Source organism: Lemur catta, chromosome 3, assembly GCF_020740605.2.
Source record: "Lemur catta isolate mLemCat1 chromosome 3, mLemCat1.pri, whole genome shotgun sequence".
Lineage (NCBI taxonomy): Eukaryota > Metazoa > Chordata > Mammalia > Primates > Lemuridae > Lemur > Lemur catta.
Genome location: NC_059130.1, coordinates 116103764 through 116128283, shown reverse-complemented (window position 1 = coordinate 116128283; position 24520 = coordinate 116103764). Strand labels below are relative to the sequence as shown.

General features: G+C 42.8%; 1 protein-coding gene across 2 annotated transcripts in view; it reads left to right on the top strand.

Annotated features, from left to right (window-relative positions):
• The first annotated feature begins 10153 nt into the window (after positions 1 to 10153).
• The window catches only part of LOC123635955 (protein DDI1 homolog 2), a 35221-nt gene continuing 20854 nt past the window's right edge, over positions 10154 to 24520 (top strand). For both annotated transcript variants that reach the window (XM_045548649.1, XM_045548650.1), the window contains exons 1-4: positions 10154 to 10502; positions 18380 to 18509; positions 21461 to 21697; positions 24023 to 24149. In XM_045548649.1, coding sequence (XP_045404605.1) covers positions 10365 to 10502; positions 18380 to 18509; positions 21461 to 21697; positions 24023 to 24149 — 632 coding nt within the window. In that variant the 5' untranslated portion in view covers positions 10154 to 10364. The remainder of the gene's footprint in view (positions 10503 to 18379; positions 18510 to 21460; positions 21698 to 24022; positions 24150 to 24520) is intronic.

The window sequence follows — 24520 nt, the reverse complement described above, 5'->3', positions numbered from 1 at the left end:
TTCTCACACATCCCTATTAAGCCATGCATGACTGTAATTTCTCTGGTCATGTGTTCTTATGCATGAAAACAAGGGGCAGTGAAACCTGCTCACCTTATTTCTCAGGCCGATGATTAGAATTAAAACAAGTAAAACCCAATCCAATATATAATAAGTACACACGAAATAGCAAACCCTTTAATAAACAGTGAGCTATATACAAGTCCCAGGCATGCCACAACCACTTCTGGACTGAAAATTCTGAACAGCAAAAAAGACTGCCACTGTTACTAAATATCCCAAACACAGACCTTTTTTTAAAATGCAAAATACATTAACCAATAAAAAAAAAGTATTTGAGTCTTTTCGCTTCTGGGAATATATATACTTTTTAATCGAAATATGTTATCCTTCAGTCAACAACTATTCAAGACATAAACCGTTTCGGGAAAGAAACACTGTACAGAGGCCCTACTGCGCACTTCCCCTCTGTAGCCAAAGCAACAAGCCTTGACCTAAGCCGCAAGGAAGCTGCAGGAAGCCACGCCTAGGACTATTACCAGGCGCTAGTTTCCCGGCCCGCCACTGCCTCGGCCACACCTCGGCCCGAAATCGAGGCTGATCCGGTTCTCTCGAGCGCAGCTGGCCAGTTAGGGAGCCCGTGAGCGGACCCGACTTAGCTAGGTCAGCCCCAGAGGAACCAGGGCGCTCCCGAGCGCGGATACCAGGACGCCTGGGTTCAAGCTTCCAAGGGGCCGCCACCCCGGGCTTTCGCCGGAGTGAAAGCTGCAGCCACGAAAAATCCTCGCAGCGCCGAACACGTCCAAGTGCGCGGGCTGAGTCCGAACCTTGCACCTCGACCTGCGGGAAAACACCCCGGCAGCTGAAGTCCAGCCCGGGCTGGGGTCGCCTAGCAACCACGCGCCAAGCGCGCAGACGCCAGGCATTGGCCGGCGCTCGTCACGTGAGCCTTTACCACAGCCCACTGGGAGACTACGCTGCGGGCACGTGATGCGTCACCAGCGCGTTTCCGCAAAGTACTCAGCGAAGGGGGCGGTGGCTGTCTGCGCCGAGGTGCGGCATCTTTGGCTTTCCACGCCGACGTGGTACAAAGTCCTGGCCTTGGGTAGTGTGACCAAACAAAGAGGAAACGGGCAGTTGAGGCCTGTCTGCGCCGGCTGTGGTGAAGCAGCAAAGCGGTGCAGAATCGCGCCCCTCAGGCCAGTTTGGTCGTGCGCGAGCATTTCCTCAAAATAAGATTGACGTCAGAGACCCAAATCCGCCGCCAGTGGGCAAGGTTTGATGAACCGATCCAACACCAAATGTTAGGCTGCCCAGAAGTTTCCTAAGAAATAAGAGCTGGAAAGTAAGGATAGTGAGTTGGGCAGTGTTTATTCAGCGCTGACGAGAAGGGAGACTGCATCTGGGACAAGAGTTTTATCGGGCGGGGTGGGGGGACGCGTCTTGTTGAAGTGGTTACTGGAAAAGTGGAAGTTTCATTGTGAATTTTAGAGAACCGCGTTCTGGTTTATAATCCAGCTTCCCAGGGAGCAGAGCCTACTTATGCACATGTCAGTCCGTGAAATCTAGAGCCCAATAACAGGCAGATCAGGATGTGTGGGGACCTCGCCACAGTCCTGGCCAAAAAATCTAATGCGAGAGGGATTTGAGGTGATAACTGCGATGGTGTAGACCTTTTTTAAAGACCCCAGAGGTTGTTGGCAACACCATCCTTTCTAATAAAATTTCCTCTAGCAAGCAGAGAAGTTCAAAGTACTATATATGCTCTGTAATACTGGCACATACCTTGCAGTCATCCTTGATTCCCCTTTTACATGCCATAGCCAGCGCATCAGGACATCCTGGTGGCCATGCCGTCAGGCTGCATCTGGAATCTGACCACTTCTCACTGCTTCCACAGCTGCCGCCCTGGTCGCATCCGCCGTGGTCTTTCATCTGGGTTATTGCGGTAGCCTAACTAGTCCACTCTTGCCTGGCTCCACGAGTCAGCCAAGTTGATCTTTTAACACTCAAGTCACATCATGTTGCTTCTCTGCTCAAAATCGTCCAGTGGCTTCCTATTTCAGTCAATAAAAACCAAAGTCCTTACAACCGCTTACCACATAATCTGGTTCCATGAGCTCCTATCCACTCTTCCTCCTTCCCTGACTTCCAAAAGTGCTATTCTTCATGCTGTGTTTTGAACAGGGTGAGCATGCTTCCGAATTTACGTCTCTAGCTGTTACCTGTCCTGAGTATCCTTCCTGCTGTTCACCTGGTTTACTCCTTCATTTAGCTGCTCAAATGGTACCTTATAAAAGAGGCCTTCCCTGTCCACCTGTGTAAACCACCTATTCCATGCCCCAGTCCTGCAACTCCCCACACTCCCTTTCCCACTACTTGCTGCTCTCTCACTTTCTATAGCGCTTAGCACCACCTGACACATTTTATATGTTCTTTGTCTACCACTCCCTGTAGAATGTGAGTTCCACATGAATAGGCATTTATCTTGGTCCCTGCTGTACCCCTGGTACCTAGAACAATGTCTGGCTTGCAATAGATGTTAATAATCATTCAAGAAATGAATAAATGTTCTATGTCCAACATGGTTCTCTTGCTTGTTATGGCAAGTGGACCAACTGGTATCAGCAGTGCCCACTCTCAGAATGCTTTGTATCCACTTTGTATCTTAAAAGTCAGCTCTTTATACACTGACCCATAACACCTGAAATTCCTCCACAACTATGTTGTGTTCCAAAAAGAAGGACGTCCAAGTTTTTGTGAAGAACCAAGTGTTTCTTAAGAGAAAGAATAGAAAGGAACAATTCAGCAACCGAAGTGGGTCTTGAACTAAGTGTGTCAAGGATAGATAAACAAATCCCTGCTCAGATGGCAACAGGGTAAGTGAAGTAGGCTTATGTCAGGCCAGGAGTTTCTTGAAAAAAATTTACTTTTCCCATCTTTATCCCTTATAAAATGCAAATAACCTAAGAGAGATCATATTAAATTTCGGCAGTCATTAATGTGAGTGAGTTCAGATCCCTTCTTGAGAGTAGATTTTGAAAACAAAAGTAGAAGCACACGAGAACTAAGATGAACAGGGGAAGGAGAAAGTCCAAGCAAAGAGTTGAACTTGCCAAGGACAAACTTTGGCCTAGTATTGCCCAGGGCTGAACTGCTTTCTAGCCCCAAACTTCTGAGTAGGCAAATTATGGCACATGACATTAGAGCTAAGAAAAGTCCATAATTAACTTAAATGTTTTGATAAACCAATGAGTACAGGTACATTAGAAATGAAGAAGAGGAGTTGACCCAGAATACAGTGGGACTGAAAGGCTATCAGATCTTAGGAAAGATAAGCAGGAAAGGGAAGAGGTGTTGCATTATACATATGCACATGATCCTGGCCTAAGAATAAAAAGAGGTTTTTGTGTTAAGGTAAAATGAGTAAAATCAAGCACCAGCAGCTATCATTTGACATGCCAGAAACAAGACAGTGAGAGAGGCTTCTTTGAGCAACCTAACCAGGAACCAACGATGAGGGGAAAGTTTAAACAATAATATATACTTGTTTGTTTGTTTGTTTATTTTATTTTTATTTTTTGAGACAGAGTCTCACTCTATTGCCCGGGCCAGAGTGCCATGGCGTCAGCCTAGCTCACAGCACCCTCAAACTCCTGGACTCAAGCAATCCTTCTGCCTCAGCCTCCCGAGTAGCTGGGACTACAGGCATGTGCCACCATGCTCGGCTAATTTTTCTATATATATTTTGAGCTGTCCATATAATTTCTTTCTATTTTTAGTAGAGGACGGGGTCTTGCTCTTGCTCAGGCTGGTCTCGAACTCCTGAGCTCAAACAATCCGCCCACTTCAGCCTCCCAGAGTGCTAGGATTACAGGCGTGAGCCACCTCACCCAGCCTATTCTTGTTTTGTTTTGTTTTTTTTTAAAAAAAAAGCAAATTGGATGAGTGTGGTGGCATACCCCTGTAGGCCCAGCTGCTTGGGAGGCTGATGCCAGAGAAATCACTTGAGCCCAGGAGTTTGAGGTTGTAATGAGCTATGATGATGCCACTGCACTCCAGCCCAGGCAACAGAGTGGAGACCCTGTCTCAAAAAAAAAAAAAAAAAAAGGCAGTAGTTCACAAATATCAAACAACTATTTACATTGTTAGTGGGATTTGGTTCCTACTATAACAGTTTTTAAAATTAACCAGGGTAGATGCCTTTACTGGTTTGTTCTTTCTAGTGGAGAAAAATTTGGTTAGAACCTAGAAGTAGAAACTTTGCTGGTGTGGTGATGAAAGAGTTTTGGAGCACAGCAAGGTGACTCCACACACAATGTATAGGCAGAGCATTTTTGTGCTAAAGATTAGGAACAAATGTTTTCACTTTTTTTTTTTTTTTTTTTTTGAGACAGAGTCTCACTGTGTTGCCCGGGCTAGAGTGAGTGCCGTGGCGTCAGCCTAGCTCACAGCAACCTCAAACTCCTGGGCTTAAGCAATCCTCCTGCCTCAGCCTCCTGAGTAGCTGGGACTACAGGCATGCGCCACCATGCCCAGCTCATTTTTTCTATATATATTTTAGTTGGCCAGATAATTTCTTTCTATTTTTAGTAGAGACGGGGTCTCGCTCTTGCTCAGGCTGGTCTAGAACTCCTGACCTCGAGCGATCCACCCGCCTCGGCCTCCCAGAGTGCTAGGATTACAGGCGTGAGCCACCGCGCCCGGCCTGTTTTCACTTTTAAAAGTTTCTTTCAGTTTGGAGAATCTGCCGCTCACTATGTGAACACGGGCAAATTATTTAACACCCCATGCCTCAGTTTCCTTATCCATGAAATGGGAACAAATACTAATAGTTCCTATCTCTGAGAACTTTTTTTTTTTTTTTGAAGACAGGGTCTCACTCTGTTGCCCAGGCTGGAGTGCAATGGTGTCATTGTAGCTCACTGTAACCTCAAAATCCTGGGCTCAAGTGATCCTCTCACCTCAGCTTCCCCAGTAGTTGGGGCTACAGGTGCATGCTACCATGCCCAGCTTATTTTTCTGTTTTGCACTCTAGCCTGAGAGACAGAGCAAGACCTTGTCTCAAAAACAAAAAACAGAGAGGCAGGAGGGAGGAGTTTAGGGACATTAGACATGCCGAACTGTTGGCATAGGGCTTTGCCACATAAGCTTGGTGAATCTAGGTGGGAAAGGGTTGTAGAATAACTTCCTCCCCACCACATTCCTAGGACTAGGACCTTGGATCGGAATCCTTGGTACACAGAAAGAGTACATCTTGGTTACTGGGACATGTTGATTGTGTATTGTTTCTTGGGTTTCTGTTAGAAGTCATTCCTCCATCACCCTCATCCTCCAAATCCAACCCATTAGCAAGTTCCATTGACTTTTCAAGATTTCTCTCCTCAACATGTATAAGTGTTAAAAAAAAAAAAGAAAGAAAGAAAGAAAGAAAAACAAAGTATCTCTCCAGCCCAGTTGCTTCTGTGTCTCAACTGCCTCCTCTCCAGTCCATCATTTCTCCCACCCAGACTCCTGCTGTAGCCCATATTTTCCTGTTTCCCCTTTTGCCCTAGTACAACTCATTCTCCACTCAGCAGCCAGTGTGCACTTTAAAAAAAATTTTAACAACTTTATTGAGATGTAAATCACATGTCATACAAATCATCCACTTAAAATGTACAATTAAATGGTTTTTAGTATATTCACAGGGTTGTATAACCATCACCACAATCAATTTTAGAACATTTTCATCATCCCAGAAAGATACTCTGTACCCATTAGCAATCAATTCCCATACACTGCCATTCCCCCTTCTCCCATCAGCCCTAGGTAAACACTAATATATTTTCTGTCTTTTATGGATTTGCCTTTTCAGGATATTTCATATATTAATAATTGTAATCATACAGTATATGTCTTTTGTGATTGTTTTCTTTCATTTAGCATAATGTTTTCAAGGTTCATGTATGTTGTAGCATATAGTAATACTTCTTTTTTATTGCCAAATATTTTTCCATTATAAGGATATACCACATTTTGTTTATCTGTTCATCAGATGATGGATGCTTGACTTATTTCCACTTTTTGGCTGTTATGATTAAGGCTGCTATTAACATTTGTGTACAAGTTTTTTTGTTTTTGTTTTTGTTTTGAGACAGAGTCTCGCTCTGTTGCCTGGGATAGAGTCCCATGGCGTCAGCCTAGCTCACAGCCACCTCAAACTCTTAAACTCTCAAACTCCTGCGCTCAAGGGATCCTCCTGCCTCAGCCTTCTGAGTAGCTGGAACTACAGGTGTGCACCACCATACCCAGCTAATTTTTTCTATTTTTAGTAGAGTCGGGGTCTTGTTCTTTCTTACTCAGGTTGGTCTCAAACTCCTGACCTCAAGCGATTCTCCTTCCTTGGCCTCCCAGAGTGCTAGAATTACAGGCATGAGCCACTACACTGTGTATAAATTTTTGTGTGGATATATATTTTCATCTCTTGGGTATATTCTTAGGCGTGGACTTGCTGGATCATATAACTATATGTCAGATATTTTGAGGAAACGCCAAACAGTTTTCCAAAATGGCTGCAGCATTTTACATTCCCACCAACAGTGTATTAGAGTTCCAATTTCTCCACATCTTCATCACGACTGGTTATTATGTCTTTTTTGTTATAGCCATCCTAGTGGGTGTGAAGTGGTGTCTCCTTGTGGTTTTAATTTGCATTTCCATTTTATTATGCTCATAGATTGTGTGGTTCAGAAATTCAAAAGGAGTACAATGGAGATGGCTTCATGATGTCTAGAGCCTTAGCTGGAAAGATTTATAGGCTGGAGATGACTCAACAGCTGTGGTTGAAATCATCTGGAAATGCCTTCACTCATATGCTTGGTGGTCTTTGACCTCAGCTGAACTGTTGCCGGGAGCATCTACGCATATTGTCTTCACGTGGTCTGATTGCATAAGTGTGGGCTTCCTCATAGCATGGCTGCTGGTTTCCAAAAGCAGATGTTCCAAGGGAATCAGGCAGAATCTATATTGCCTTTCATGACCTAGTCTCAGAAGTCACACAATGTCACTTATGTGGCTGGGCTCAGTGGCTGTGTCTGTAATCCTAGCACTTTGGGAGGCTGAGGTGGGAGGATTACTTAAGCCCAGGAGTTCAAGACCAGCTTGGGCAACATAGTGAGACTGATAAGGAAAATCCCCATCTATTACTTGGTGCATCAGCCACCTGAGACCCGCACCCCTCACAGAAGACCCGCATCAGCATAATACTAACCTATTACCTGGCCCATCAACTAATCTATTACCTGGCGCATAAGCATAACACTAAACCTATTACCTGGCGCAACAACATAATACTAACATATTACCTTAGCTACCTGAAACCCCACTACTCGGACCACCCCAACTTAATAAAAGTGGGAAAAATTGGGTAGACGGGGCTCAGAATTTGGTGGCGAGACCCCTCTGAGCCCACTGGAGAATAAACCTTGATTCTCCAACTCTCCGTGTGCCGCTAGGTTTGTCCTTGGGACCACCTGCTGTAACACTTGCTGTAACAAGACCCTGTCTCTACCAAAAAATATTAAAAAATAAAATATCTGGGTGTGGTGGTGCGAGCCTGCAGTTCCCAGCTACTCTTGAGGCTAAGGCAGGAGGATCATTTGAGCCCAGGAGTTTGCGGTTACACTGAGCTATGATTGTGCCAGTGCATTCTATCCCCAGGGGACAAAGTGACACCCTATCTCTAAAAAATAAATAAAAATTAAAAAACATTGTCACTTATGCCAAAGTCAGTCTGCCATCATTTGAATCGAGGGACATACAGCACCCACCTAATGGAAGGAATGTCATGATCACATTGTAGGAAGACCATATAGGATGGGAGATATTGTGATAAAATCTGGCAGATCTGGGAAGCTGAGAACCATTAGAAAAAATACAACACAAAAATTAATCAATGATTCCAATCTCAGCTGATTCCATAACACCACCTGGCAATCCTTGCACATTTCTCTACTCAACTTGCCATGATTATTTCAAACCATCTCCACCATGGAAGGCACTATGTGTATGTCTTTGCTAATACTCATTCCCAACCAACTTTTCCCCATCCATGTCCTTTAAAGAGGTTAGAAAAGCTAAACACTCACTTTCCTAGCCTCTCTTTCATCTATGTGACACAGTTCCATCCAGTGTAATGTAAGCAAAAATCTCCCGAGGGATTTCTGGGCAAGCTTCTTCCTTGAATGGGCAAAATGATGCATGTTGCGACCATCTGGGAGAGGCCAAAAGAATTGCAGAAGTATTGGCCCTGCTGTCATTGAGCCACTGAACCGATGTAGCTGCCTACCTCCAGGCCTCTAGCCCATGAGACAATATACTTATTTGTTTAAGCCACTGATAGGCTTTCTGTTACTTGTAGCCAATACAGTCACTCTCCTGAATCCCCTGCTCCTCCACTTTCTCTCTTTTATAAAAGACTTCAGCTGGTAATTTTCTCTTTCTTGCCACCAAACCTACCACTTGCTGCATCTGTAGCTACCTTGTTTCCTCCTTCCCTTTTATTATAATGGAAGAAGGATTCCTGCTCCACAGACAGAGGAGTGAGAGTAAATGGCGAGATGCTAATCTTGAATCCATTCTATATTCATCTTCCAGTTGTCAACGAAAAGAAGCCAAACTGTAAAATAACCTAAAGAGGTTTATTGTGAGCCAAATTTGAGGACCATGACCTGGAGCCACGCCCTAGAAGCCTTGAGCAAGCGGACTCGCTGTGGTTGGGTTACTGTTTGGTTTTATACATTTCAGGGAGACATGGATTACAGGTAAATTCATAAATCAATACATGGAAGGCATTCATTGGTTTGGCCTGAAAAGGTGAGCCATCTCAAAGGGGGGGCTGAGGGGCTTACAGGTTAAAGGTGGGTTTAAAGACTCTTTGACTTGTAATTGGTTAAAGAAATGAAGCTTGTCTACAGACTTGGAATGTCTTAAATTAAGGAAGTCTCTTAATCAGAGACAAGCTACTAGCCATATGTTTGTTGTGTAGATGGAGGCCCTGCAGGTTTGTCTTGCAAAGCCTTAGGCCTGTTAATGAGTTACAAAGGCTGTCTCCAAGAACGGAGGGCGGCATGATGAGGCATTTCTGACCTCATTCTTTGTGTCTGGCAATTCAGTTTTAGGGTATCCCCTTGGCCAAGGGGGGGGGTCCATTCAGTCAGCAGGTGAGGGGGAGCCTTAAGATTTTATTTTGGTTCACACAGTTTTGGTTTTCTTAATCATTCTCACATGCTGGGCCTCTACTACTCATCAGCTATGTAGCCTTAAACAGCCCATTAAAGTGGCAAATAGTTGTTGAGTAGATTCTAACCTGTGCTCAATGAAGGCCCTGGGCTAGATGCTGGGGTTCGTCAGGGCCAGGAAACAGACATAGTCCAAACAGGCAGAAAACTGTTTACAAGGTAGGAGAACCGAGCCTCAGAGGCACCGAGAGTGAACGACGTGGCTGGGAGGGCAGAGAGCGTGGGAAGAGCTCAGGAAGCAAGGCTGGAGAGGTAGGAAGGGGCCAGAGCCCCCTGAGTTCTACAGCCTCGACAGGGTAATGATTTTGGTTTTAATCCTAAATCAGAGACAGGAAGTAAATTAATCTCTCTGAGTCTCAATCCTACCTCAAAAGTATGTTTCAGAACTAACTAGCCTGTTAGTCGCATGTACTGGGTCTAGGTGTTTTGTTTGTTTTCAGGTCCAGAGTTAAAGGCAAGGACTTGTGTTTTTATTCATATTTGTGTGGCCAGTGCATAGCACATGGTAGGCGCTTAATAAATGTATGTTGTATGAATAAGTGAGAGTGTGGACTCCTCCACAGATTTCTGTTATTAAGACAAATAGTTTAATAGTTTTCTTTCTCGGCATTCCTGTCCTCCCCTCGGCTCCCCTCCCTCCGCCCTCCCACGCCCCCTTCCCACTCCTCCCGCCCAATCCCCTGCCGGCTTCCCGCCTCCTCCCGCCCAATCCCCTCCCGGCTTCCCGCCTCCCCGTCCCGGCCCCGCCCCCGTGAGTCACGAAGGCGGAGAAGGCGAGGCGGGCTTTACGGCAGCCGCGTTGCGGCGGGGCGGGGCGCTGGGTGGCCGGCGTGCTTGGCGGCAGAGGTGGGAGGCAGGCCGGCAGGCAGACGGACTCGCGGGCGGGTGGCGGTGTCCGTGCTCGCTGGTGAGGGCGGGAGGGAGTGAGTCACTGAGCGTGTGTGAGGGAGGGAAGGAGCGAGCGAGCGGGCGAGCGAGCAGCCCGCGCCGTCCTCCCGCAGCGCCAGCCAGGCCACGCCGCCGCCGCCTCCCCTCCGCCCTGCGCCCAGGCCGGGCCGAGCCGAGCCGGGTCGGGCCCGGGCCATGCTGCTCACCGTGTACTGTGTGCGGAGGGACCTCTCCGAGGTGACCTTTTCCCTCCAGGTCGACGCCGACTTCGAGCTACACAACTTCCGCGCTCTGTGCGAGCTCGAGTCCGGCATCCCTGCAGCTGAGAGCCAGGTATGCCGGGCAGCGACCCGGGGTCCCCCCTCCCGGAGCTAGCCCTCCCTGCCTTGGGGCCTCATGCCCTCCCTTTGCTACTGGTGAAGAATTGGGGGGTGGAGGAGAGCAAGGATAGCCATTCCCAGCTCGCCCCCGCATCCGGGAGGGAGCTGGAATCGGTAGCTGCCCCCACACACCCTGAGTGTGGGGTTGGGTACGAGGAGAGAGAGCAGAGAACCTGGCCACAGACTCACCCCACAGCAGCATGAGGGGCGCGTGGACTGTTGAGTAGCCCTACCCACCTGGCTTTTTGGCCCCTTCTCCCTTACTAATCCCGAGTTTGGGGTGTAGTCGTGGACCTAAGAAGCAGTCTTGGGTTTGCAAGGGCTCATACATCCTGCTTCACCAACCAGAAATACCAGTTTGGATCACTGTGGTGGATAGATGTTCATCTGCTTTTTTGGAGAGGGTTCCTGCTTAATTATACGCACTTTGCCTTTAAATGTACAGATTTGCTCTTTAGGTGAAGGAGAAAGTTTGAGACTTGGCACTACCTCGTTTTGAGGTCTTTGGAAGTGCTCTTTTCCATACCACATGCGTTTGTGGTTAAATTGTTTTTAAAAACAATAATTACTCAAACTGTTTGTTTCGGTTCTTCCCTGGTAGTAAGCTGACAATTCCTCTTTCTTTCAGGTAACAGTTCAGAGTTTGGGTCAATTCAAAGCTTAGTGCTTTGTAAGGATATTTGCTTGAAAATGGCCTAGTATCTTCTCAGTGCGATTTCGTGGTTTCATTTCCCTACACGGTTTGCTGGAAAGAAGTTCAGTCCGTCTTACATCTTAAACAAGCAAAGTCATTTATTTTCAAAACGCTTTGGGGCTTCCACTAGTCTTTATCAAACAAAATTGGCGACAATAGCTCTCTAGCCTTTACACTAAAACACTTAGATCCTGGCTTGATTAAGTGGGAGGATATAGTCTAAACATTAAGAAAATTATAAAAATCTTCTAAGACTCCAGAATGTAAATGTTGATTTCCTACTGCAGTTAGGAAATAGTTCCAAAAACTGTTACCCAATTACAGCTTGTTCTGCTGTCTTATGGTAAGCAAATGTGTCAATATTTTGTTCAGAAGTATGATTCCTTTACACAATGTGAACTTTAGAACCTTGGCATAAAGCTATTCAGAAAGAATTTATTTCAAGGTACAGAGTGTCACTCAATTACACAGGCTGGCAAAGGCTACAAAGAAATTGTTAAAAGGGATTTTTCTTTTTTTGCAACTTCTTTTATAAAAAGTTAATCCACAAAAACTCAGGAACCAGTTCCTGTCAGTGAATCCCTCATGTGGAGAACTAGGAAAGGACAGTTTAAATAGAGAGGGAAAATGAACTCAATTTTTGAAGGTGGCTTTTTCAGTTCTTTTCCTTGCTGCTGTTATAATATCCTAATTATAATCACCAGCTGACAGGGGAGATAAAAAATTAAAATGTAAATTGATTTTGTTATTAGGGTTTGGGACAAGAGATTGAGACTGTTTCTGTTTTTGCACTTTTTGTGATGGTTGTAGCAAGAAATTTAAGTAGATTAAAGGGGTGTCAGATTGAAAGACTGTTGTATGGTTGAGGCAGGCACTGTCCTCTGTCAGTTCAGCAAGTTGGGAATACCTTACTAATAGAACATAGGCTAAATCCAAACTCTCTTTCGCTTGTTTTGTCAATGTTATGGCATTTACTTCCTTCCCAAGCCAAATTAGCGTATAGAAACCCGGGTTCTTAACTCCCACGGAAACAACTCCTGTTTTTCAAGTTTGTTCTGTTGGCTCCACTGTAACCTGACAACACAGCATCTATTTTAGGATGTCTGGTGGTCGGTTGTCTTTCCACTTGCTTGCCCATCAGGCAGGAACAGGATCCACCCTAGACACTTGAGTCATTTCCTTTCATCAAATCATAAAAGTAAACATCATTATAGTTTTAACCTGCAAACACACCATCTTCACATACTTGAGGGGCCCCTCCATTTACCTCCCAGGGTTCTGCCATATTACTCATCTTCCCTTCCTCTCATAGATCTACTGGTTTGTTTACCTCACTCTTATTTTCTTATTTACCTTCATTCTCAATCCTTCACCTCCCATTTCTGACTCCGTATCTTCAAGGGAGCTTTTTTTTTTTTTTTAATGTTCCTAGCTATTCTTTTCAGCCACTATGTGTCCAGACCTCTGATCTCCAAACTTTTTCATATGTATCCTTGTCAGTAAAATGTTTCAGAACATGCTTCTAGTTATGTGTATAATATATACATGAACTAATCTTAGGGATTATATATGTCCATGTATTATACACTGTAAAATATATAACATGTATTATATGTACATTTGTAGTGCATTATGTACATGTTACGTTATATACATAAAGTAATATATACATTATAAACAAACACATAATAGAATTTCAGGAAAGTTGAAGTAAAGTAAATGGAAATAAAAATTCTAGTATTTTCTATTTTCTTCCTGTACCCTTAAAGAATTGTCTTGCATGCCTGCCCCACGGTGGGTATCACTGGTTTAGAATTTAGTTTTCCACATGAGTGACAATTGTGCATAAGCATACACTTGGAAAATGTTAATTTTTAACAGCTCTAGTCTGATAATAGTAGTCATAATGCAGTGATAAAGAATTTAGAATAGGCTGGGCGCGGTGGCTCACGCCTGTAATCCTAGCACTCTGGGAGGCCGAGGCGGGCGGATCGTTTGAGCTCAGGAGTTCGAGACCAGCCTGAGCAAGAGCGAGACCCCGTCTCTACTAAAAAAAACAATAGAAAGAAATTATCTGGCCAACTAAAAATATATATAGAAAAATTAGCCGGGCATGGTGGCGCATGCCTGTAGTCCAAGCTACTCGGGAGGGTGAGGCAGGAGGATTGCCTGAGCCCAGGAGTCTGAGGTTGCTGTGAGCAAGGCTGACACCACGGCACTCTAGCCCGGGCAACAGAGTAAGACTCTGTCTCAAAAAAAAAAAAAAAAAAAGAATTTAGAATAGAAACCATCTCTGCATGTGATTAAGGTTGGGCATGTTCCATCTCTTAATACAAGTGGGCCTGGAAAACCAGTAGTGACTCTGATGCTTTGATGCAGACTTGTCTGGGTTAACTTCAATGATCAGAACTTAGCTTCACTTTACACTAATGTCTTCCTATTTTTGAAACATCGTTATAATTTACTTCTGTAGGTAGCATGTGGTAAAGTGTGTAGAATGTGGAAGGGCCCTCAAATGACAGGCATATTTAAATGCCAAATAATAGCAGTAACTGTATGATCCCAGAAACGCAGCTCTGTACGCAGCTCTGTACACGGCATGGTCTGTGGTTTGTAAAACACTATTTTAAACCAGTAGAAACTGAAATTTCCTATTGTAGCTGGTTTTGGCATGTTTATTGTCACAGGTAATTTTCATGTATTTTTTTCTGATCAATACTACATATTCATTATAGAAAATGTGTGATAAGTAGAAAAGAATAAAGAAAAGCACACTTATTACTTCATAACCTAGAGAAAACTGTGGCTTTTCAATGTATTTTTTCTAAGATTTTTTTCCTTTTTATAGTTAGTTAATAGGTCTTTTAAACATGATGGGGCCTGAACTATATAAAATTGTTTATATGAAATTTATGTGAAAGGAAATTATCTTCAGTCACTGCTACAATGTTAGCATTTTCCCATAACACTTTAGATTCTTCAAATGTACAATTTTTAATGGCTGTATAATATACTATCATATAGATGTACTGTAATTTATTTAACAGTTTCCTTGTTAGACATAATATTGGGGGAAATTGGAAACAGCTGTGGGTAACATTGCCACGGGCATTTATGTACTTAAGGCTTTGTCCTCCATTTCTGATTATTTTCTCAGGTTAAATTCTTTTTCTTTTTTTTTTTTTTGAGACAGAGTCTCACTCTGTTGGCCTGGGCTAGAGTGCCATGGCATCAGCCTAGATCATAGCAACCTCAAACTCCTGGGCTAAAGCAATCCTTCTGCCTCATCCTCCCAAGTAGCTGGAACTACAGGCATGCACCACCATACCCAGCTAATTTTTTCTGTATATATTTTTAGTTGTCCATATAATTTCTTCTGTTTTTTTCTTTTTTTTGGGGGGGGGGGCCGAAGGAAGGGAGGGGAGGTCTGGGGCCATATAATTTTTAGTAGAGACAGGGTCTCGCTCTTGCTCAGGCTGGTCTGGAACTCTTGAGCTCAAATGATCCACCTGCCTCAGCCTCCCAGAATGCTAGGATTACAGGCGTGAGCCACCATGCCCAACCAGGTTATATTCTTAAAGATATGGAATTGCCAGGTCAAAGGCATAAACTTTTTGAAAGGCTTTTAGTAATCTTTGCCAAATTGCCTTCCAGAAGGGTTGTAAAAGTCAAGTTGGCCATTACATGGAATGGTATGTATAGATAACTTGGCTTATAGTGAGCACTCAGTTAATGGTAGTACTATTATGAAGCAATTCACATGTGGTTCCAAAGGTTTTGTGGCCAGTTTGTGGGTCCTTAATGCTAGAAATGTATTGCTAAGATTTCTGTTAATAGAAGGCTCTCATTCAGAGACCAGAAAACATTTGACCTCGTGCTTAAATGTTTTAGAGTTTTATTAATTAGTTTATTGTTAAATGTTGATTAAGATTAGAATTCAGTCTCTAGGGTTCCTCCTCTGGTGTAAGTACTAGCAGTTATGCCAGTTCTGCTCGTTAAGACCAGTAGCTATATACGTCATTCCATCACAATAGTTTCCATCACAATAGCTGCCATAGTATTTCCTCAGCAGACAGTATCATTTATATAAAGGCAGGCAGCATGACCTAACAGTAAAAATGTACAACCCACATAATCACTAACATCAAGCATGTATATGAAATATGGAATATTGCTATCTGCCCCAATTTCCTGGAACTACTACTGAAGAACTTGAGTGAGGAGCAAATGTTCTTCACACTGACAAAGCAGCAGCTGTGCTCCATTTTAGTCTAAGGACACAAATGAGATCAACTAAAGCTTAGTTACAATTATAATTGCCACAAAGGACTGATTTCTTTGTTAAAATAGGCTTAAGAGTCCAAGAAAGAATTATTTTGCAATGGAAGTCCCAAAGTAAATCTGTGTGATCTTCCAGCTGAACATGATGTGTAATCTGTATAATGGGAGTCCAGAGAGCAAGGAGGTGGTACTGTTCCTTTCTTCGTTTTCGGAGCAAGGGGATACATTAAGCAATGAATAGTATATTGATCCTCATGGTGGGTATAAAGCCCTTAGTGGCTCTTATTAAAGTCATCAGGCTAATTCACCAGGCCACTTTGGGGTTATGTTTGGGGAAGATGTATTAACATAAGGTACTAGAGAAGAGTATGGGCTTTAGAGACACTCAGGTGTGGTTCTAGTCACAGTTCTCTCTTTTTAATAGCTGTGTGGCCTCAGGTCACTTAACTCTCTGTATCTGTTTCCCTGTCCATAAAATGGGACAAATAATGGCTAACTCATAAAATGATTGTGAGACTTAAATGAGAGGATGTGAGGGTTAAGTGGGAGACTGAGAGAACCTGGTAGGTTGCTGACTCTTAATAGAAGCTCATTCAGTGATAGCCGACTGCTATTTTAATTTGGCTTTCCAGGTAGTATTTCCAACCCAAAGAGAAATCAGTGATCTTGTGGATAGGATCATCTTGATCCTCCTGAGTTTGAGTCATTGTAAATAAATAAATTTTCTTTTATCAGCTAGAATATATCATTGCTGCAGGAGACTGATAACGTATCTCCAAATATATGAGAGTTGAGTTTCTGAGCCTGGAGAATTAAAGAGTAGGTTGTTGACTACTGGTGACTTCATTATGGTGGCTTCACAATATTGATGCCACCTTAGTTGGCATTTCTCTTGGCTTGGCATGCCTCTTTCTTGTTGCACACCTCAACCTGTGACACTTAGCACTTCTGGTTTATGGATTTTCTTCCAAGCAACCTCACAGGTTATAATATGACTCTTGGTTATACTGCAAAAAGTCTATGTTAATTCTGATATACTTTACCGTGAGATATGTGCTTAAATAAGGATGTGTGAATGGGATGATAGAGTGATAGTTGCAGTCTGTTGGAATGTATTTTAACTCTGTAAGTTGGGGTTAAGAACCTACTATGCTTTTTCTAGTCATGTATAAAACTTGTAAAGTGTATTTGAACCTACAGTCAGTTTTTTGCAGCCCCAGAAGGGTTCCATTTTAGAGGGAACTAGATTCAGTTTCCTATTAGTCCTGTTCCTCATGGCAGTGTAAATTCTGAGAGCAGATGTAACAATCACTTTTTTCCTGTTTAAATGCTACATTTTCAGTTCTGTGCCAGTTAACCTTACCATGAGAGCTGTGAAGAAACATTGTAGCAGAAAGAACTGGAAGGGACAGCTGTAATGATAATCTAGCCCCAACTGCTTGCTTGACAAATGGGAAGGGTGGCCTGGACTCCCTGAGTGGCATGCCCCCCCTCTCTGGGAGTTACTGGCAGAGCCAGCACAGAACTCAAGTTCCTCAGTTTGCATGTGGCCTGGTGACAGGCGAATCACTAGGAAGAAAACCTTTCAAAGCCTGAGTTTGTTCTGAATGCCTCCTGGAGTATATAATCATGCAGGGCAGGTTTTATGTTCCTTCTTGATAAAATTACAGTAGGCCTTTGCGTGTTCCTTTCTTTTCTTTCCACAGCACATTTTTATTTAGTATATCGCTGATCCTTTTTTCCATCTGTGTTTAATTGTTTTTTCTGAATTTCTTTCACGTTTAATTTCCACTGGTAAGCATAAGAGTGGTAAAACTTTGGAGAGGGTAGAACAGAAGTAAGAATGCAGGAAGGGTGACATTTGGGACCCTTTTAAACCTGTTAATGTACAACATCATTTAAAAGTATACATTATTTAATAGTACTATAGTTAGAATACCCAGAATAAATTATTCCTTTCCCTCCCTGCTCAAAGTAAATCTAAAATTATGTCCACTACTTTCATAAATTCGTCCTTTAATTCAACAAATATTTGAACATCAATTATATAACAGGCCCTGTTATGGTGAATGAAACTAAGAGTCCCTGTCCTCAAGTGGCTTACATTTGGTGGGGCAGAAAAATAATAAACAAATAAATATATAATATATAGTATGTTAGGTGAGAGTACATTTTAAATAGGATATTAGGGAAGAGCTCTGAAGAGGTAATGTTTGATCAGAGACTTCAGAAAAATTACTAAAGAAAACATTCCCTAGGTGGAGACAAGAACAAGTGAAACAGCCCTGAGGGGCAGATTGATCCTTGTTATTTGAGGAACAACAGACATGCCAGGTGAGGTCAGAAGGGGAGCCAGGGGCCAAATTTCTGGGGCCTGGTAGGTGATGGGAAGGATTTGGGTTTTATTCTAAGTGTGTTGAAAACCCATTGGAAGGCTGGGCATGGTGGCTCACGCCTGTAATCCTAGCACTCTGGGAGGCCGGGGTTAGGGGGGGGCATCAATCGCTCGAGGTCAGGAGTTCGAGACCAGCCTGAGCAAGAGCTAGACCCCATCTGTACTAAAAATAGAAAAAAATTAGCCAGGCATGGTGGCACACGCCACTACTAGGGAGGCTGAGGTAGGAGGATCGCTTGAGCCCAGGAGTTTGAGGTTGCTATGATCTAGGCTAACGCCACAGCACTCTAGCCTGGGCAACAGAGTGAGACTCTGTTTCAAAAAAAAAAAAAAAAAAAAAGTTGGATTGTTTTGAACAGGGAATTATATTATCTGATAAGAGGAAAACTGGTCTTTTCTGCTTTGTGTGCCATGTTGCTTCTCAGTGCTTTATACTGTTATATATCTTTTCTTCTTGTAGATTGTCTATGCTGAAAGACCTCTCACAGACAACCACAGATCCTTGGCTTCTTATGGTTTGAAAGATGGGGATGTTGTGATTTTACGACAGAAGGAGAATGCAGACCCTCGACCTCCAGTGCAGTTCTCAAGTAAGACATCTCTTAGTGGTTTAGCATCCCCTAATACAAGCATCAATAGGTAGCGGAACATAGTGGTTCAGTTTTGGATTTGTTTTGGATTCAGACTACTAGGATACAGATCCTGACTCTACCTCTTGCCTGCTGTGTAACTTTGGACAAGTTATGTAATGTCTCTAAATCGGTTTCTTCTTTAAGATAGGAGCCATGATTAATCCCAACTCCTCGAGTTGACATGAGAATAATGCATGTAAAACCGTCAGCACATAGCAAGTCCTCAATAAATGTTAGCTTCTGTTATCAGTGATATTAAACAATAACCTTTATCCTTGGAAGGACTTGAGAGACTACATACGCCTATGATTTGTAACTGACTTTTGCTACTTTGTATCTGACTTTCAGTGCCTTTGTGGAACATTTTATAGTCAGCTAGGCACTTGCACCCACATTTCACATGATCTCATAAATTGGTTGTGGGGGAAGAGATCCCTCTTTATAATTATTTATCATTAACAGATGAAGCTTAGATTTTAAATGGTGTCTTCAAAGTTACATTGCTAGTAAGTGAAGACACAGGAATTAAACTTTGTGCTTTTTCCATTATGCTAAACTTGATGAACATTAAGTAGCTAGGCCACCAAGTTGTTTTTCCCACCAGCTGTGTTAATCATGTGAAAAGAAACTGTTAGCTATCTTGGATGGTCTATCCAGAATAGGTCTTTATAGTCCGGAATCTGTGCATTGGAATTGAGGAGCTTTCTGTGTTACTGAAATAATATGCAGAATTGTGCGGGTGTGAATGTGTGTGCATTTGATGGGGTGAGGGGCCAAAGCTGTCTTCAGACACTCAGAGGGGCTCATGATCCACAAAAAGTTTATAAGGTTCTGATGTGGAACTGCTTGGTGAAATGCGTTAGTTTTTTCCATTTCCTGACATATTCTGGTAGATTGCTTAAGTAGTATTTAGCCTCCAGGTCACCTGGTTTTAAAGTTTATGTTAACAGATGATAGGAGTCTGTGTGATGACCGATGCCAGCTTTGAGCACAGTGCTTGCATTCAGCCTGAAACTGGAGCTGCACAGGACCAGCAAGCACTGGCTCCAGCAGATCTGGATTACATTAGTCCCTTGGGGCTACTGCTAAACTTTATAAAGAGTAGTTGTTCAAGTATACCAGTCAATAAAAACCAAATCTTCCTTTGATTAATTTGGTGAGATTGTAAGTTCTGGAGAGTCACCGTTTTTTTCCTGTAGTGTCCCATATGGACAAAATAGCCCATAGGTTGCGGATAGAAGGGATCTGGTCCATAAAGTAAACATGTTTTTCAAAATTATTCTGAAGTGAGTGGACTCTGAAGATAATGTGTAACAGTGGTGGAGATAAAATTTCTTGGCCTGCAAAGAAGGCCTGCCCATATGTGTTTTGCTAGCTGTTATAGATTAACTACCTCACAGAAATCATGCCATTCACGTTACCTTTTCATTGGTTGGGAGTTAACGCTCTCTCTCCCTCTCTCTTTCTCATTCTCTCACTCACTCTCACTTTCTCAGTCTCTCGCACACACACTGGCTGACAGCTGAAGTCTATTTGAAGAAAGTGGGTATTCGAACCTGTGCTAAAGGGCAGAAACCTTATGCCTGAGTTGAAGCATTCCCTTTTTCTGTTTGAGGTCCAAAAGGCTTCAGGATAGTCCCATACTTGGGATGAAGTTCGGCTGTCAAATACATTTTGGGGCTTAAAGAAATGTTGATTCACTCAGGCTTAGCCCCTCATTCTGGCTCTACTTGTTTACTTTTTCTTTTTTTAAATAACAGCTTTATTAAAATAAAATTCACATACCACACAGTTCACTCATTTAAAAGGCACACTTCAGTGGTTTTTAGTATATTCATAGAGTTGTGCAACCATCACCACAATCAATTTCAGCATATTTTCTTCACCTTAAAAAAGGAATCCTGTATCCACAGCAGTTCTGAAGTCCCCTTTTCTCCCTAAGCTCCCCAGCCTGAGGCAACCACAGTCTACTTTCCGTCACTATGTATTTACCTATTTGGGGCATTTCATAGAAATGGAGTCATTCTGTATGTGAGTCCTTTGTGCAAGGATTAAAACTCCCTTTTATTTTATTTTCCTTCCATTTTATTTTTTAATTTTTTTAGAGATGGGGTCTCACTATGTTGCCCAGGCTAGATTTGAATTCCTGGGCTCAAGCAATCCTCCCTTCTCCAACTCCTGAGTAGCTGGGATTACAAGCACACACTGGCTTTCCTTTCATTTTTAATAAGGTCAGCTCACCCTGGAGCATAGATGTTGTAGCCTCTGGACCTGTGATGGCTTTGGTGTACTCAACGCTGAGAACCTACGCAAGTCCCGTTTCTTCTTTCTCTCCTGTAGATTGGTTACACCACATAGCTCTGCAGGGGCATGAGAAACGTTAGCAATGATGCACAGATGAAAGTGCAAATTCACAACTATTAAGAGCTTCCCTAAGCCAATATGTTTAGCACAGACTGGCAGAGTTTAACATCTAACATTTATGCTATTCTCTTGATATGTGTAGTATTCTTTATCCCAAGTGTCAGGGCTCTTTGAAGCATATGTCAAACCAAACTAGGATTTTTTTCAAGAACCACATCCAGAATTATGCAATTATATTTATTGAGACTAGCTTTAATTTTTTAAAAACATAAATAAAAATTTGGTGTCTACTCTGGGATATCTTATAAGCCAGAAATTTAGAGTTATACCGTTGCCTGTTCCCCCTTCTTTCCTATCAGTTCACTCTCAGACTATAGTCTTTACATTGAGAGGCAACGTGAGAAAGAGCAAGAGAAAAGGCATTCATGTCTACGGTTACCATTTGCTGCTATTCCATACCATGTATGAGCAAGTGTTCTGTTGCCTTCAAATGCTTTTTTTTATGGAGTCATTCGAGTAAACTTTGAATTGATTTTCCCCAACAGACTTACCCCGAATAGATTTCAGTAGTATAGCTGTGCCTGGCACATCAAGCCCCCGGCAGCGCCAGCCACCAGCAGCACAGCAGTCCCACTCATCTCCTGGAGAAATAGCTTCATCTCCTCAGGGTTTGGACAATCCAGCCTTGCTCCGAAACATGTTGCTCTCCAACCCACATGAGCTGTCCTTGCTGAAGGAACGCAATCCACCCCTGGCCGAAGCTCTGCTCAGCGGAGACCTTGGTAAGCTTATACATTTGGAAGGCTGTCAAGCTGGCCTGAGTTGCAGCAGTTGTATCCCAGCAAATGGGAAGAGCGTCAAGCAGCTGGTGGGTTCGACCCACTGTCACATGATTTACTAAACACACCAGTCAGCTGTCTGTGAGAGGTAAATGAGCACCAAAGACCAAGGCTGAGTTAACTTGTCATAGTGATAGGATTTTAGGACTGAAATCCATCTAGACCAGCCCCCTCAGTTTATGTGTTTTTCTCATTGTTTGTAGCAGCATATAACCCAGGTACTGATATTTTGACTTGTCTTAGTTAGATCTGCAATTGAAGAGAGCTCCAGAAGCCAGCTGATCCCGGCTGAAATGTTTTTAGTTGCTGAAAACAGGTCCAGTGCCATCAACCTATATGGGGAAATGGAACCCCCGCCCCCCACTCCAAGTTTAAGTGGTAGCAGGGTTGTTGCCAGCAGTTTGTTTAGAGCTATATTTGAGCCATTCTTTTATAAAACAGAACATTTACTTTTAGTAATCATTAGAAATAGTTTTCTGTGTAAATTCCTCTCATTTTACTCTTGGGTTTATAAGTTAAATTAGGTTAAAATTTAAAACATAATGAACACTTAATAACGCATTCTTTAATTGACCATTTTTTAAATTGAGGCAATATTTACCTTACAGAGAAGTACACAGATTTTAAGTATGTAATTCATTGAGTTATTTTTTTGTTTTTTGGTTTTTTTGAGACAGAGTCTCATTCTGTTGCCCAGGCTAGAGTGAGTGCGGTGGCGTCAGCCTAGCTCACAGCAACCTCAAACTGCTGGGCTTAAGCGATCCTACTGCCTCAGCCTCCCAAGTAGCTGGGACTACAGGCATGCGCCACCATGCCTAGCTAATTTTTTCTATATATATTTTTAGTTGGCCAGATAATTTCTTTCTATTTTTTAGTAGAGATGGGGTCTCACTCTTGCTCAGGTTGGTCTCGAACTCCTGACCTCGAGCAATCCACCCACCTCGGCCTCCCAGAGTGCTGGGATTACAGGCGTGAGCCACCGCACCCGGCCTCATTGAGTTTTGAAAAACTCATGTGACCCCAGTCAAGATAGAGGACAATTCTCTCACTCTAGAAAGTTCCATTGTGTTCCCTTGTAGTCAGTTTTCTCCCCATATAGGCTATTTTGATAATCATAGGTCAGTTTTGCTTATTTTTGAACTTCACGTATGTAGAATCAGAGAGTATGTATTTTCATGTGTCAGGCCTCTTTAACTCAATTTAATGGTTTTTTTTTGTTTGCTTTTTGTTTTTGAGACAGAGTCTCACTTTGTTGCCCGGGCTAGAGTGAGTGCCGTGGCGTCAGCCTAGCTCACAGCAACCTCAAACTCCTGGGCTTAAGCGATCCTACTGCCTCAATCTCCTGAGTAGCTGGGACTACAGGCATGCGCCACCATGCCCGCCTAATTTTTTCTATATATATTTTTAGTTGGCCAGATAATTTCTTTCTGTTTTTAGTAGAGACGAGGTCTCACTCTTGCTCAGGCTGGTCTTGAACTCCTGACCTCGAGTGATCCACCCACCTCGGCCTCCCAGAGTGCTAGGATTACAGGCGTGAGCCACCATGCCCGGCCTCAATTTAATGTTTTTTTATATCCATTCATGTGCATATCAGTAGTTCATAAGACCATTATCATGGTTTTTTTAATTTCTTATGTCAGCATATCTAATTGCCAAAGACCATGGTGATGGCACATTTAAGTTTACCCATTTAAATGTACCACTATTTAAGAAATAGCAAAATAGATTCCTGTAATATCTTGTAGCAAGCAGTGTTTTCTTTATTAATTTTCCTGCCTGTTATCCATCAGGACAAACAAAGTATTATAGGTAGACTAACAGTAGTTTACACTTAATTTGTCTGGCTTAAGGGCAGAGGGTGTTATTTATATAAAGGAAACAAAACTAGAAGGAGAAAAGGGGAGGATTATATAGGGCTCCATTTTGTTTCTAGGTAATAGGATAATGAGGGTAATGGGAGGGGAAGAGTAAGGACATTCTATCTGCCACATGGATAGTCATTCCCCACTGATTTAAATTGTAAGTCCTTATCTCTGAGTGGAAACAATATGATGGGTAACTTATAAGAAAAAAAGATTTTTGCAAATTCTTTTTTTACACTGAATTTAAATGAAGAAATAGTCTTGCCTCAGAGAATAGAAAGCAAATGTAATTTCTCTTCCACTCCTCATCTCTTATAGTTGTATTTTGAGAAGTTGTTTGGTGTGGAGAAGTACTGATGAATGAAAATACAGTGGTACTTACGATTTTTCTCCCTTATTTTTGTAGAGAAATTTACCAGAGTCCTGGTGGAGCAGCAGCAGGACCGAGCCCGGAGAGAGCAAGAAAGGATTCGTCTCTTTTCTGCTGATCCCTTTGACCTTGAAGCTCAGGCAAAGATAGAAGAAGATATAAGGTAATGATCTGTTCATCTAAAGGACAAGACTCAGAGATTCCAGTTTCCCAAGCTGCAGGTCATCTGGCATCTGCTTGGAGGTAGCTTCCTGTTATGCAGTTGAGGAAGTAACCTTAGTCTTTTAGGTTGTTCTTTCCTCTTCCCTTTTCCTCATATTTTGATTCAATATTACAAAAGTATAGGCGTGTGACTTAATGACTTTCTCTTTTCCTAAAATTTTAAGGAAGACTCCCTTACACAGCATCATTAAAACAGCTCCAGGTAGACAACCCCAGGACTGAGCAGAAGCCTCCATCTGGTGAGACCAAGAGGCTGGTTCATAGGCGAATATGAATCTCTTTCCTTGGACATATTGTGTGAGTCCTGATTAA